The sequence below is a fragment of the Limulus polyphemus genome, unplaced genomic scaffold (assembly GCF_000517525.1).
Source record: "Limulus polyphemus unplaced genomic scaffold, Limulus_polyphemus-2.1.2 Scaffold1235, whole genome shotgun sequence".
Classification (NCBI taxonomy): domain Eukaryota; kingdom Metazoa; phylum Arthropoda; class Merostomata; order Xiphosura; family Limulidae; genus Limulus; species Limulus polyphemus.
Window position 1 is genome coordinate 254,303 of NW_013666845.1, and position 15,649 is coordinate 269,951.

General features: G+C 30.1%; 1 protein-coding gene and 1 long non-coding RNA gene across 9 annotated transcripts in view; one reads left to right on the plus strand and one right to left on the minus strand.

Annotated features, from left to right (window-relative positions):
• LOC106462738 (collagen alpha chain CG42342-like) overlaps window positions 1–15,649 on the plus strand; it is a 220,189-nt gene that overhangs the window by 161,034 nt on the left and 43,506 nt on the right. For 6 of the 8 annotated variants that reach the window (XM_022390068.1, XM_022390071.1, XM_022390069.1 and 3 more), the window contains 6 exons: window positions 4,520–4,651; window positions 5,301–5,381; window positions 8,692–8,817; window positions 9,144–9,224; window positions 11,331–11,420; window positions 13,317–13,352. In XM_022390068.1, coding sequence (XP_022245776.1) covers window positions 4,520–4,651; window positions 5,301–5,381; window positions 8,692–8,817; window positions 9,144–9,224; window positions 11,331–11,420; window positions 13,317–13,352 — 546 coding nt within the window. The remainder of the gene's footprint in view (window positions 1–4,519; window positions 4,652–5,300; window positions 5,382–8,691; window positions 8,818–9,143; window positions 9,225–11,330; window positions 11,421–13,316; window positions 13,353–15,649) is intronic. The other 2 variants (XM_022390070.1, XM_022390072.1) reach the window with 1 other exon arrangement.
• LOC111086598 overlaps window positions 8,686–15,649 on the minus strand; it is an 11,697-nt gene continuing 4,733 nt past the window's right edge. Inside the window, exons 2-3 of the long non-coding RNA XR_002611344.1 lie at window positions 14,039–14,092; window positions 8,686–9,218 (exon numbers count right to left, since the gene is read on the minus strand). This is a non-coding gene — a long non-coding RNA (uncharacterized LOC111086598). The remainder of the gene's footprint in view (window positions 9,219–14,038; window positions 14,093–15,649) is intronic.

Sequence of the window (15,649 nt, forward strand, 5' to 3'; positions counted from 1 at the left end):
CAAAGCTACACACTGGGCTATCTCTGTTTTGGCTGCAACTGGTATTAAAACCTGATTTTTAGCATTAAAAGCCCACTGACTTACTAAATAGCCACCAGGGAGCACAGAAATTCATGATGAGGATTTTTTTCAAATACATGCAGACTAAGCAAAATGTTAGGATGAGAGTAGGGCCTTTGAGGGATGATACAGGAAGGCTAATATTTGAGGATTATGGGATGGCTGGTTTGTTAAATTCTATTTTTTCTTCTGTTTTCCTGATGAATATTTAAGTAATATTCTTCATCCTGACCAGTTGGTAGATGGAAATAATATTGAACAAGATATCACATTAATTTTGAGCTTGTTAAGAAAAAGTTGGGAACTTTAAAAAATAATAAAGCTTGTGGGCTAGATAACATTTATTCAAGGGTTTTTAAAGAGGTTAAGGAATGAATATGTGAGCCACTTGCTGCTGTTTTTTCTAGGTTCTTGAATAATGGGCACGTGCAAAAAAATTGGAAGCTGGTTAATGTTACACCTCTTTTCAAGGGAGGTGATAAAAATTGTCCCAGTATTTACAGACCTATTAGTCTTACATCAGTGGTAGGAAAAGTTTATGAAAGTCAGATAAAATATGTTTTACAAAGTCATTTAACAAAGTTTACATTTTTTTTTAGATAGTTAGAATGGTTTTGCTAGGGGAAAATCTTGCCTTACTAATTCATTGACATTCTTTGAAGAGATTATTGTTTATGTAGATGAGGGTACAGGTGTGGATTTGGTGTATCTCGATTTTCAGAAAGCATTTTACAAGGTGCCACATAAAAGGCTTGTTAAAAATGTTCAGTCAAACTGGATTAATTTCATGAGTGGAGTACCTCAGGGATCTGTGTGAGGACCTTTGCCCTTTTTGATTTACATCAATGGCATATAAGAGGGAATGGTCAATAGATAATTTAAATTTGCTGATGACAATAAAGTTTTGGATGTTGCTGCTTGTAAGGAGGTTGCTACTGCTTTACAAAAGGATTTGGATTATTTGGTGAATTGGGCAGATAACTGCCAGATGATTTTAATTATAATAAATGCAAGGCAATGCATGTGGGTTATCATAATTTGAGTATACATATAACACTGATGGGATTAGCCTTAACAGTGTTATGGGAAAAAAAAAAAGATCTTGTTGTTCTGATTCATTAGTTTCTTAAGCTATTCAAGCAATGTGTTGTTGTTAGTAGAATGCAAATAGGATTTTAAGTTGTATGTACAAAAATATTAAATACTAGTTCATAGAGGTCATAATGTCATTGTATAGCTCACTGGTTAAGCCAAATTTGGAGTACTGTGTCAGTTTTGGGTTTCTTACCTTAAAAATGATGTTGAATCATTGGGAAGAGCTCAAAGGAGGGCTACTAGGATGATATCTTGGATGTAAAGTTGTTATACAAAGATAGGTTAAGATCTTGGAATATGTTTTATCTTGAAAATCAAAGAATTAGAGGGGATCTGATTAAAGTATTTAAGGTTTTTAAGAGAACTGATAGTGTTAATGCATAATATTTTTTCGTATTTAATGATTAAAATGGTAAGATTAGGGGACAAAATATAAATTTTGGCAGAGTAGGTGTCATATTTAGCTAAGACAGCTTTATTTTTCTAATAGTGTGATTGGCCTTTGTAATGGGCTGCCTTCAGTTGTGGTAGATGCAATTACTTTAAGGGAGCTTAAGGGAAAGTTTGATAAATATTTCAATGATAATAACTGGCTTTGAGTTTTTTAGTGTTTAATTTAGTGGGTCAAAGGGTCTCTTGTTCATCTTTAATTTTATGTTATATGCCACACACAACATGTAGCTTAAAAATAATTGTAGGTTAGATGTAGCATAATTACAGTTATTTCTTTAATCTATTTTCTTTCAGTGCTTTAAGCTTAATTCAGCAAACCTTAAGAGCTCACTCTAGTTATCAATCTCAAAGTATTTCACTTATATAGTCAGCAGATTTGCATTGAATATATTTTTGTTTTAAAATATCCACTGATTAAACCATGGACTATAGGGAAAGAAAGGGGAACGAGGGTTCATGGGTGCTCCCGGACTACTTGGCATGACTGGGGTACCAGGATCACCAGGCCTACCAGGAATTCCTGTGAGCAGCAAGAGTTAATTGACAAACACTTCTCTGATGTGTGTCATGTCACTCTAAATCTTAAGACTAACATTGTTTCCAAGTTTATGGATCTGAAAAAACTTGAGTTTCTCAACTTCACATTGTTCCTTGAGTTTGGTGGGATTTTTCAGCCATGGCTACTTATAACTGCTAATCAATCACCCTTTAACTAACATTTTCTGTACATTTTTAACCTGCAGGAGAGATGTTAATTCCTAAATAAATATAAACTTATTAGTTATTGGTTCTCATACCTTTATCAGTTTTTATATCCTTCATTCATGTTTACTAACCAGCAGCTGAGTTACATACTGAAGCTGACACAGCTGCAACAGTCATAATTTATTCTACTGCTTCACTGTCAACCTTATCAGGATTGGTAGTAGCTTGATTGAATTTTCTTTCAGTTCAAATTTCTGTTATTTAACATTTTTATTTAAAGATTAATAATATTCCTGATTTTCTGTTTGTAGCTGCTTTTTAATGTTGATTATTTTCCAAATTGTTTTCTAATGCCAAGAATATATATGTTCACCAGCGAGAATGCCTATCGATCTACAAAGCACAAGGTGACAAATTTGAAACACTTTAATTTGATTGTTGTTCATGAAACATTTATGTGGATAAATTATGATGGTGATAATTGTCAGAGCCACATTAAATAGGAAGTTGGTTTTTGATATATTTTTTAATGGACTGATTATTTGTTGAAGTTATTGTTACATGTTTAAATTCACCTATATATCATAATTTGTACAATTTCACAAATAATAAAAAAATGTGGATTCTTTTCCAAGATCAATTATGGAACAAGTAAAATCAACTTAGATTGCTGTATTGACCTATACTTCTTGAAAACTTCTGGAAAACCTGTTAAACCTTGTTAATTTCACATTATCCATTCTTTGAGCTACAGTATAAGTTGAATACATTTCTTGTTTAATGCTTTCAAGATAAAGACATTTCATGATATCATAATTCCTTTAAATTATACCTAGTGCTATGAGTATTCAAGCATTTTCTTTAGTGGACAAATGTATTCTTTGTAAAAGTAAATGTAATGTTTCAAATACTGATATTAGTATTTTTGTTGAAGATTTCATAGTTTCTTTGTTGTTTTTTGACATAGGAGGTTTAAAGTAGGAACTTAAAACAAAATACATTTAAATGAGTAAGTTTAAATTGACATTTGTTAGCATTCTTGTGACTTAAATTAAAGGTTTAGTCATTTTACATCAGACCTTTAATACATATACATATTAAGTTTATTTTTCCTAATCTATTATATTAAGCAATTGCTTAAAAATTGTTAAATACAAAATTAAAAATTTAAGAAAGGAGGATACTAAAAATGTTAGTTCCTCCAGAACATTGATACAGTCAGTGATAACCATCTCACCAGTCAGTTGAATCATGATATGAAAATCTTCGTTCCTACAGAACATTGACACAGGCACTGGTAATCATTATCTAATGAAGACGACAAACAACTTCAGAAAAATGTGACAATTTCCTCGACAGAAAATAAAGGAATCACTTTTTATTCAATCCAGACACCCTTCCATTTATAGGTACAATGCCTGGCCCCTTTAACATTTTATCATTATAATTTTCACAATTTTTATGATCAACAACTCAAAACTGTTTAACTATACTCATGTCACGTACACTTTTCCATTATATTGTTGTAGCTGTATTATGTTTTAGGTTACTGTCATTTAAAATCAGTTTGGTAACCTGTGACATTCATAGACCCTTGATATAGGCATAAGCCGAAACATCGGGTACAAGTAATTAAACATTTTTCCGAAGTTGTTTGTTGTCTTCATTAAATAATGGTTTCTATCCTTCAGTCAGTACTGAAAATTTTAAAAAACAGTAATAAGTTCCCTAATCAGTTGAATCTTGATATAGAGATATTAGTTGCTCCAGAACATTGATAGAGCCATTGGTAACTAGCTTCCAAGTCAAGTGAATCTATTTAGAAGTCTTTAGCAGTTGAAATGTAATCATTTATATATAACTGTTTTTAAATTGTTACAGAAAGCGTTACAGCTGTGGTATTTCAATTTTTTCACAATATATATTTCCTTGCCTGGGATTTCAGCCTGAGACTTCTTGCACATCAAGCAATGCTCTACCAGTTGAAACTAAAGGACTAGCCCCTTAGTGCTTGCTAGTAAGGCACATTTTAACCACTCAAACTAATACACAGCTACAAACTTATCATGGAAGATGACATTTTATGCTGATAAGAGTAATCTAGAGTTTATCTCATTTATTGGAAAATGAGAAGTAATATGTGCATTTTGTGTATTAGTTGATATAATCCCAAATTAACAAGAACTATCTCTTTGGGATACATTAGGGAGAAAAAGGTGACAAAGGTGACCAAGGGTTAACTACAATGTTGGATGGCAACAAGCTCCCAACTGGGTTTATAGAAGGTCCACCCGGCCCTCCTGGACCACCTGGACCTGCTGGACCACAGGGAAGGAAAGTTAGTAATCGTTTTCACATACTTATGGAGTTTTTATTAAAACATATGGATTGTATTTTGAAAAACAAAGTTTTGTGATGTAGGTACATGTGTTATTCATAGCGTATTAGCTCATTTAACAACATTTAATATGATACAGAATTAAATTTTAATTTATAGGCAAAACAAAACAACTGAAAATAGTTGCACTGCAGGTCAATATAGCTGTTATTCCATAAAATATATGTTAAGTTATACATATTTATTGTCGAAAGAAAATATAGGTAGCAAATAAACCTAGGAATTTGCTTCATTTGTTTTCATCAATAAGTAATCTTTCATGATTATGCTAGCTTTATCCCATTAAAGAAAGAAACAACATTAGAATGGAAAATAGAACCTAGAATATTGTTAAACTGATTCTTTGGTCTATCAGCTAAGATGCCAGTGCTTCAAGAAATTTGCAAACTTGCCACTTGGACTGTTATAATGTTTAACAAAATATTGTTTCAACTAAACAATTATGGAATTAGATTGTTTTGAATTAAATGCTGTGATAAAGTGAATTATCCATTTTTAATGGAAAATTAACACATTTCACATTTCGTTTGTCTTTTTCATCTCTAATATGTCTTTTTTTATACAGTTATTCTCTTTGACTGCCTTTTAGGGAGACTCTGGAATTCCAGGACCTCAAGGTGATCATGGAGAGAAAGGAGACAAAGGAGAAAGAGGCAGAAGAGGCAAGAGGGTAAGAATTTTTTTCATATACCATTATTTGATTAAAATGGATTCTAATCTACTATGAAACATGTAATTAATAACAATTATATTATAAGCTTTTCATATGCTATTTTTCAAATAAATATGAAGAGGAATTTGTAGCATTTTTAATTAAGATGATTTTCATCATATTTACTATTAGTGGCAGTTATATAACTGTATAAGTAGTGTTAGCCATTTTTAGGTTTAAGAAATACTAGTAACATAATGATAAGCCAGGTTTGTCTGCAAAATTTGTTTATTATATATTTTTTTCATATAAATAGACATATTACTGTCATTGGTAAATCAACTATTTTTATACCCAGAGTGTCACAGTAATTACCTATTTTAATATAAGTCTGAAGTTTATGATTGTTTACATTTCTAGGTTTAATGTACACATATTAAGTACATAATAGTTCTTGTATTGTATATGACTTTTTATTAAACAGCAAAATGGATGGTTGAAAAGTCATGTTCTGTTTTGAGTTTGTTTTTCAATGTGACTTGCTACTTTCACAATTGCTATTTACCTACATGTATTTTATGTGTTTGTCAGCCTTCAACAATAACATACACTAATGATTTCTTATGCTTCTCTTCTGTTTTTTGTGCTAATTTCTCTGTTTTCCTACATACCCCTTAAAATGGTTTAATTTTAACTGCCTCCAGTATCATTTTGACCTAATTATTGAACATGAAAGTATCCAAAACATTTTGTAGAACCATAGCATAAAAAATGAAAACCAACTTCCATGTTCCCACCACCTCTACTTTATATAAACATGGTGATTTTAAGCTGTTGCTTTTACAAGATTTTGAGAACAGTATATCACTCAGGTAAGAATAACTTTCTGTATTTTTAGATATAGAGTATAGTCACTAAAAATGATCTAGTATGAAAAAGGATTTTGTGGTGATTGGAGTGGTATAAAAATTGGAAAAACAATCCTTACACTCAACTCTCCACAATAAGATCATTTGACAGAAACGATTAATTTAGTTTGTGACTTTATTTCAATCTACAACATGTTTAATTTATTGAGTATTGTTTTATTTTGTCATGATAATACCATTTTAATGTGACATTTATATGTTCTAGTGCAGTCTATTATCATGGTGTTTTGAACTGTTTATATCATAATAAATATACATATAATGTCTACATAATTCAAACTCTATTTTTGTATGTGAGTGTGTGTTTAGTGAATAGAATTATGATATTAATCACAAGAATCTTAGGATTATCATATTTTCAACCAATGAGATATAATTCCAACACCTTCAATATATAATACAGGTGTATATAGGTGCAAGATATGATAATATAATAAACTTAGAATAGAGCCAGATGATGGGTATTTCAGCAAAAATTACATAATTGTTGAAATATAGATCAACTGTGAATTAGGTTTGTGTGGTAAGCCAAACTTTTTATGATCATTTCTTTCTGTTTAATCTGCTTGAAAACTGTGTTTGAATTTTTGAGTGATATTGGTATCTAGTGAAATGCATATATAAATATTTTTATATAACATTTTGGATGATAACTTAAGTATCTGAACTTAGCCTTTTGCCCCCAGTAGCCAAGCAGTACATCTGAGGGTTTATAATGCTAAAAATTGGTTTTCAATACCCATAGTGGACAGAGCACAGGTAGACTTAACAACAAACAAACAAAATTTATTATTTTATGGAAAGAGCTGTAAATAACATGATTCATATGATTTTAAATTTGTTTGTAATTTAAATTTAATGATCTGTTTTTTCTCACCACAGAAAAAATAACAGAAGAAAATTTAAATCTGAAAACAAGATGTAATTTCTTAAATGCCTAGATTCATTCAGATATATTTTAATGTAATGTTAATCTCTTTAAAAACAACTAAATTCTAGAGATTTTACACATTTATTGAACAAAGATCTTATTAATTCGTGAACATGTGAGAGTTGAAAATTCTGATAATTCATTGGGGATCTCAATCTGTAAAAAACCGTCTATCCCTCAATTTCTTTTCATACAGTACTTAACATCAGATCAGAACAAGATATTTAAGGGTAGTGTTAGTGTACACTGTATATCATTCCAAATATCACTGGAATATTTTTTTATAAAATTAGAATGCTTTAAAAATTATCAGTGTAAAACAAATGATAAGAAATCAATCAGTTAATACTTCATCAGTATTTAGAATACCTGACTGACCTTAAACATTTTAAAATGTCCATATAAAAAAATAGAAGATAAATTATTGAACATTTTGTTTTCAGTATAAGTACTTCAAAGTTATTTAAACATTTCTTTTTCGTAATTTTAGACGAATGTGGAACAAGAGTTCATGGAATTTTCATAAATAATTAGATTTAATCCAATATTATGTAATGTATATTTTCCATCATTAAAAGAATAATAAGGAATTTCTATATTAATTTACATATTTTTAGTATTAAATATTTCCAACTTCAAACCAAACAAACATTCTCTACAAACTTTTTATTGTGGATTTCTATAGATAGTTTGCTATATTTAATACTGACAACCATGTATCTTGTACCTAACCATCAAAAGGTTGCTAAAATGGTCTTAAATGATAACCCCTTAAATAATTACCGTATAATATTTCAAAGTAACATTATTTATTAAATGCTTTCTTTATTTATGTATTTCTGTGTTGCTAACAGAAACGAACAACGTTGTTGTTTTTTTTAAATTTCAATCCCTTAACTACATATTTGACCTCAGAAACAAAATATTTCACTGATGTTTACTTGAACTTAACCAGCATGCCAACTGAGATAGGCCATTAACCACTAACCCTGACTAACGTCCTACGGGGCAAGTAAGTACCTTATTCAATTTTTTTTTACATTTAGCAACTATTCAGAGTAAATTTGTATGCTATATAATAACAAAATTATAAAGTAATAAACATTTTTCACTAAAAAGCTTTATGGTTAAATCCTTAACATGTAAAATTAGTGTGATTATACCATATTCAGTAATTTCAGAACATAAATATGAGGAAAGCTATTTAGCATCAAATTTCATATCTAATAGCACTTAAGGGTAGAATTAAACACATAAAAGATGCTGTTTCTTTAGAGTAAAAAATATTAACATCATTAAGCATTTCTGTTGACAAAAGTTTGGGAAAAGTATGAAAATATAAAAAAATCGTTATGCACATTGGTTACATAATAAAATGAATCAATATTTTAATTTCTTAATTAGTTTATAAAATTAATTACCAATTTTATACTTTAGCCTAAGATTTTATTTTTTATTGAATAATCAGGGCAAGCGAGGACGACATGGAAAATTTGCTGGCCGTGGGAAACGTGGTCATGATGGACCAAAAGGGGACATAGGATCACCAGGAGAAAAAGGAGAGAAAGGAGATATTGGATTTCCTGGCCTTCCAGTAAGAGGACAAAAAGATTTTTTAACGTATATCTTTGGAGATTTCAAAGTTCTTCTGTGTAAATTTCAAAAGTTTTAAAGTAATTGAATATATAAGCATATACAACTTTTTTTTTAACATTGACAAATATATCTTGATTTGTACATATCATTGCCAGTTTCTTCTATTTGTAAAGTCTCAACTAATTAATAACCTAAGATGTTTTTTATATTTTTCCTTCAAATAAATATTTACAAAGAAAAAGTAAAGTAGAAATAAATACCGATTGAAATAAATCACATAGATGTAGTTCAATTTTCTAATAGTTTAAACCATTTATTTTCTAGGGAAAGGTTGGGTCTCCAGGTTTACCAGGTACTAATGGAAAAATTGGTGTTCCAGGAGTCCGGGGACCTCATGGCCTATCAGTAAATATATAGATGAGTTAATTATAGTAAAGTAGTAAATTCATTTCTTTGTACACACTAGTCAAATATTTAAATATCACATTTTAGTACTTTTCAATTGCTTTTAGCATAAAATTTTATCTATCTAAGAATATAAACACACACACACACACTGATATGATTACATTTGATAACACTAGTACTTCACCACATCATGGAATATAGTAAGTATGGCATAATTTTGGGTAAGAACTATATATATATATACTAAACAAAGTAATTAAGAAGAAAAAGTAAAGATTAGAAATAAATTAAATATGAAATTGAATTAGTTAGGAATTATCTTTTATAATACATAAAATATATAGTATGGTGAGTTCTAAAAGGCATTACATTTGTAAATTAATAGTGTTGTTTAGCTTTAGCTTATAGTGGAAGATTTTGGTAGCTTTATTTTGATCACTCATAATGATTAAACACATTTATTTTAAGCAACATATAGTATCTTAACTATAATTTTTATTGTGTACCAAGATGAAAAATACATTTAGTTTGAAAGTATATACAATATCTGCAATAAGCAAATGGTGCATACCTTACTCTCTGCAATGAATATTTCACATCCACAAAAGTTCTGAATTCTAATCTGGAACATCCTAAATATTTTTGGTTGAAATAATGTGCTTAATTTAACCTGTGGTATTAATTTTTGTAAACTTTCTCATCAAGCACATATTTACTGTTTCAACATTACCTTGTATATAGAGGACTTCTTTGCAACTGCCTCATAGAACAGAGATATTTCTGCATTTAAGCGCCTATTTTTTATTGGTCAGCTATTGAAAAAATGTGTTTTATGATTGCAATTTTAACACTTTCAAACAGATTCTTTCTAACCTCTAAGGAGAGTTTTGAAGGAGTCAAAATGTGTTGTATAAGTCTAGGCCACGTTTTAACATTCTCCAATGATCATACCCAGTTTTACACATTTCAAATAATCACCATGATGCTTGGCCTGGTATGGCCAGGTGGTTAGAGCGACTCACAATCTGAGAGTTGTGGGTTCGATTCCCCATCCCACCAAACATGCTTGCCCTTTCAGCCATGGGGGCAATATAATGTGAAGGTCACTCCCACTATTCATTGGTAAAAGAGTAGCCCAAGAGTTGGTGGTGGGTGGTGATGACTAGCTGCCTTCCCTCTAGTCTTACACTGCTAAGTTAGAGATGGCTAATGCAGATAGCCCTCGTGTAGCTTTGTGCAAAATTCAAAACAAACCATGATGCTTATTTGGATTATCAGTATTTGTGTATTAAAGCACACATGAGTTTGTTGTTATACTAGTTATTTACAGTAAGATAATGTAATGTCACAAGTTAATGAAAAGGTGTATAAAAATGTTTGTTCTACTATTTTGTTTTCATATGTTAAATTAAAAACAAATTATTTCTAGTTGCTTTGTTAAAAGTTGAAAGTAACAGAATTTAATTAAAAAGAAAGACCATCTTTACAACATACAAAAGGATCTGTTATGTTTTTTCTGTAAGGAACTCATGTGTGGGTATTTCTATATTTATGTCTTGTAATAAAGTTAATGTTTTTCAATTTGATGCACTTGAATACTAAACAAATGACTTGAATCATTTTAGTGTTAAACGTTTATTAGTTTTTGTTAATAATTATTTTTTTTTCAATTTGTAATGAGTATAATTCATTATTCAAATCATAAAATAGCTTGCAAGAGATTTAGGTAGAAACCAAAAATAAAAAATGTAATTAAAAAATGTTTAACATATCTTTGTTAAGCTACTGTAATAAAAATATAAAAAATTTAAATGAGATGTATTCTTAGTCATGAACAGTTTTGATAATTTTTGAGAACAGTTCAGCTACTGTCAGGGAGCTGAAAAACCTCATAAACCAAGATGTTTCATTTCTTCAATGAAGCTTTGCTAAAGAAGTGAAACATCATGGTTTATGATTTCTTTTCGGTTACCGAAGAGAAGCTGAAGTGTCTTCAGAAGCTTAGAAAAACACTTGTGTTCTTCATAAAATATATTCAGTCTTAATTGTAACTGAGAAATTTAGAAATAGTACACTATTTAACATTCTTTTTTTTATATGTAGGGCCAACCAGGGTCCAAGGGTGATAAAGGAAATCAGGGAGATATGGGTCCACCAGGTTTATTAGGACCCCCTGGATTACCAGGACCTCCAGTAAGTATTTTTAGTGATTAGAACTCAGATATATATATTGTTTCATAAAGTAAGAGCCATTTAATGTATATCTTTTTTACAAGCAATAAAAGTAGTAACAAAAGCTTGCTTTTCAGTTACTAAAAAGATAAAATTACTGTACATGTAGCTGTCCAGCTAATTATGAATTATTTCTTTTTTAAACCAAATACTTTCAAATATACATAGTATTGATTTTCACTCTTCCATGGCCACCATTTAGCTAGTTATCTTACATTCATTAATAATCCATGACTTCATTTAAAAAACGTGAAACAGAAAGAGTTTGTAATACTTGTGACACTTACATTCACAACTAAAATGACAATGCATCAACAGAAGTTTGATATTATCTAAGCATTCTATGTTTTTAAAACTTATTCACACAAAAGTAGATTGAGAACACACTTTTCATAAGGAAAAAAAAAACCTGAAACACTAAGTAATCAATGACAATAATGCACATAGTGCCAGGTTTTAGTTGAACATTTGGACACACTTAAAAAACATAAAGTAAATGGTAAGGATAGTTCTCAGATATGCAGAGCTTAAATTGCTGTTTCTTTAAAACAGCAAAAAATTACACAAAGATAGTTTAATAACTTAAATCTTTAGAATACTATTTTGGTTAGTACTAAATTTTATCCTTTTATTTTTTCACAGATCATCAGTAAAGTGATGAGAGATGTATTTGCCATGAACCACTATGTAAATTAGATAGTGTTCAACATAATAAAAAAATCTATAAAAGTTAATTCATTGGAGCTCAAAATCTATTTTTTAACTAACATATAAACTGATATACTTTCTGAAAAAATTACAAATAAGACATTATTTATAAAATGTTCTTCATTATTTTCATTAGTTTGAATTTTTATTACCCCTAATTATGTCTATAGACTTCATTGAGAAATATTCACAAAGATTCATTAAACTTGTTGAGAAATGAACACAGGATTTTGTATTTAATAATATTTTACCTAAGCTAGCTTAAAATAGTAAAAGGGGAAATGCAATAAAGCACACTCTGGAAAGCTGGCCCGGCATGGCAAGGTGTTAGGGTGTTTGACTCGCAATCTGAGGATTGCGGGTTCGATTCCCCGTCCCACCAAACATGCTTGCCCTTTCAGCTGTGGGAGCATTATAATGTGACGGTCAATCCCACTATTCATTGGTAAAAGAGTAGCCCAAGAGTTGGCGGTGGGTGGTGATGACTAGCTGCCTTCCCCTCTAGTCTTACACTGCTAAGTTAGGGATGGCTAATGCAGATAGCCCTCGTGTAGCTTTGTGCAAAATTCAAAACAAATAAACTGGAAAGCTATTACTCATCTCTTTTTTTTTTGTTATGTCACAGACTATAAACAAAAATTCAAAGAATATAATTAATTGACTGAGATTATTTATGATATATTTTGTTAGAAAGAGGGAAAAAATATTGCATATTTACATTAAGAAAAATTTAGATAACAAGATATGGTTTTATAATATATTACAAAATTATAGTAATTTCTTGGATGTTAATAATTAATTTGTCCACTGGTGGGTCAGTGGTAAGTTTTCAGACTTTCAGTGCTAAAATCTGGAGTTCAATTTTTCACAGTGGCCAGAGCACAGATAGCCCATTGTGTAGCTTTGTATTAAAACAACAACAATAATTAATTAAGTGTAATTGAGAGTAAAACACAGAATACACTATTTTCTGTGTTTTTTTGTTTCGTATTTTTGTTCCAAATATACATGCTTTTTATTTAGATTTTCAGTTTTAATAATATATTTTCACTTTCCTTTTTTGAAACTAAGAGCTTATATGGAAAAACCCTGTTATTTCTACATAGTTTTGTTTCTTAGTGATGTTCTGGTTGTATTTTATGGTGTTAGGGCAGGCCTGGAGAGAAAGGTGACAAAGGGAGTGGGGTAAGTATACTGAAGTAAAGAGATTTTAATGTTTATATGAAAATAGGTGGAACTGTTTTTCCATGGTGTATCATTGAGTAAATGAATGCTGGCACAGTATACTCATACACACATTATATTTATTTGTAGTCTAAATTTAAACATTTACTTTCTGTCAAGTTAAACAGAGTAACACAATTCTTTCTTGCAATTTAATGTTATTTTTACTTTCATCTCTATTTTGTTAGGTCCACCCTGTGTTTCAGCAGTAAGTCTGAGGGCTTATAATGCTAAAAATTGTGTTTCAATACCCATTAGGTGCAGAGCACAGATATCCTACTGTGCAGCTTTGTGCTTAAACAACAAACTTTCTTCACATAAATATTATTTTATTTAAAATAATTAAGATTATAACTATTCTTTCAATTACATTATCTTTTAGTTTATACTTCTTTTAATTGTTCTCAAACATTTATGTAAATTTCATAGTGAACTCTCACGAGATATGTTATATTTCAGTTTATATCTTCTTAAAATACTGCATTTTGCCAGAAAGCTTTCCATTTTTTAGAATTCTTTTGTTATTATGAGTATATTTACAGACTTGTATGTGTGTGTGTGTTTAAAAAATACGTGTATTACCTGATTGGATCTAGAAATTCTTTTTTTTTAAGATTAATTATAATTACTATTACTAAACCACTCACCTCTGTTCATGACTTTCAAGCGTGGTAAATGTCCTCAATGTCAATGAATGCCACCTAAACCCATAACATATAACCAGAGAAAGTTAAAACCTTTTCAAATCAACATTAATACAAAATGATTATTTAATATTACACAAAGTATACAACAGTTGCTTCAAGATCATTCTTAAGCCTAGCAGCTTGGCAAACTGCTGTTTTGTTTTCAATTCATAGTCCCTGTTGCCTGACTTATCCATGACTATAAAAGCTCCCAACTACTCTTTTGACAATTATGACATGGAAGTGACCAGTACTTTATTGCGTCTGCACCTATATGTCTGTGTGACAATAAGGGAAGCAACAAATCTTTGAACAAAGTTAAACTCTGACCTTCTGTCACAGAACATAAGAGAAAATCTATTTTTCTGAGTTTGAAAATATCTGTAAATTTTCAAAGTTCAACTGAAATAAAAATACTACTATTACTTAACTTTGCTTATTTTCCCTGCTGTACAGTGCAACAGCTAAATTCCACTTTCCCAATCCAACTTCCTATTACATAGGAAAGACAGCCACACAAATAGCAAAAATTATCTTATTACTTCACACTATATTATTGTTGTATTTTCTTTCTTCATATTTTAAGTTATTTTTGTCCTTATCATAGGTGTTTCACTTGACTTGCCAGTTTTAACTAATTTGATTTTAGGAATGTTCACCATACATAAGTTTCACATTTTAAAAAAATATATAACCTGAGCACTTTTGAAAGGTGCGTCTTTCTTCTTCAAAAGTTTACCCCTGAAGAAGAAGGGTCCACCTTTTGAAAGCACTTGGGTTATAGGTTTTTTATTGTTTTATATTCAGACTTCTTGAACATAGTGTTTTTCTAAAATCATGAATATATGCATGTTACTATACACACATACACACACACACATATTTTGGTTAATAGAAGATTTAAATAGAGTAAAATAGCTTCAATGATGCACATTTTCATTGTCAGACTTGTGCATAGTTTCACTGTTCCCCACTCTTATTGTCATCCATGGAAAATGAAGGTCACAACTCCCTTACAGTTTAAAATGTTTTTGAACACCTACCAGTCATTACCAGTTGTACAAACTGTTGATGTTCTAGGTATTACATCTACTAAAATTAGCTGTTTTAAATATTGAAACCTAGTGAATTTCAAAACATATATGTAATTACTAGCAGAGGTACTTGGCAATGGAAACATTATGATCATAAAGGTTCTAAATATACCTGAGCTTATCAGAAATCTACTAGCCCCTATATTCACTGTTTCAACAAACTAAAATAGAGTGAATAACACTAAATATTGTATCTGATAGCTTGTAGAGTAAGGCTTTCAACTTTTTTTTCAGCATTTAGATGTCTTTGAATTCTTAGCAATCGTTATCAGTCATATAAACTGTTGATGTTCTAGGCATTACACCCACCATCATTACCTGTCTTAACTGATGAAAATCAATGAATTTCAATATATGCCTAAATATGTGTGTATAAATACACATATGTATATATTGGTATACTTTGGTGACAGATTTTCTTGTAGGCAGATTTTGTTAAACAAGACCGATGTCTGTAGGTTTACTTTCTTCTTAGAAT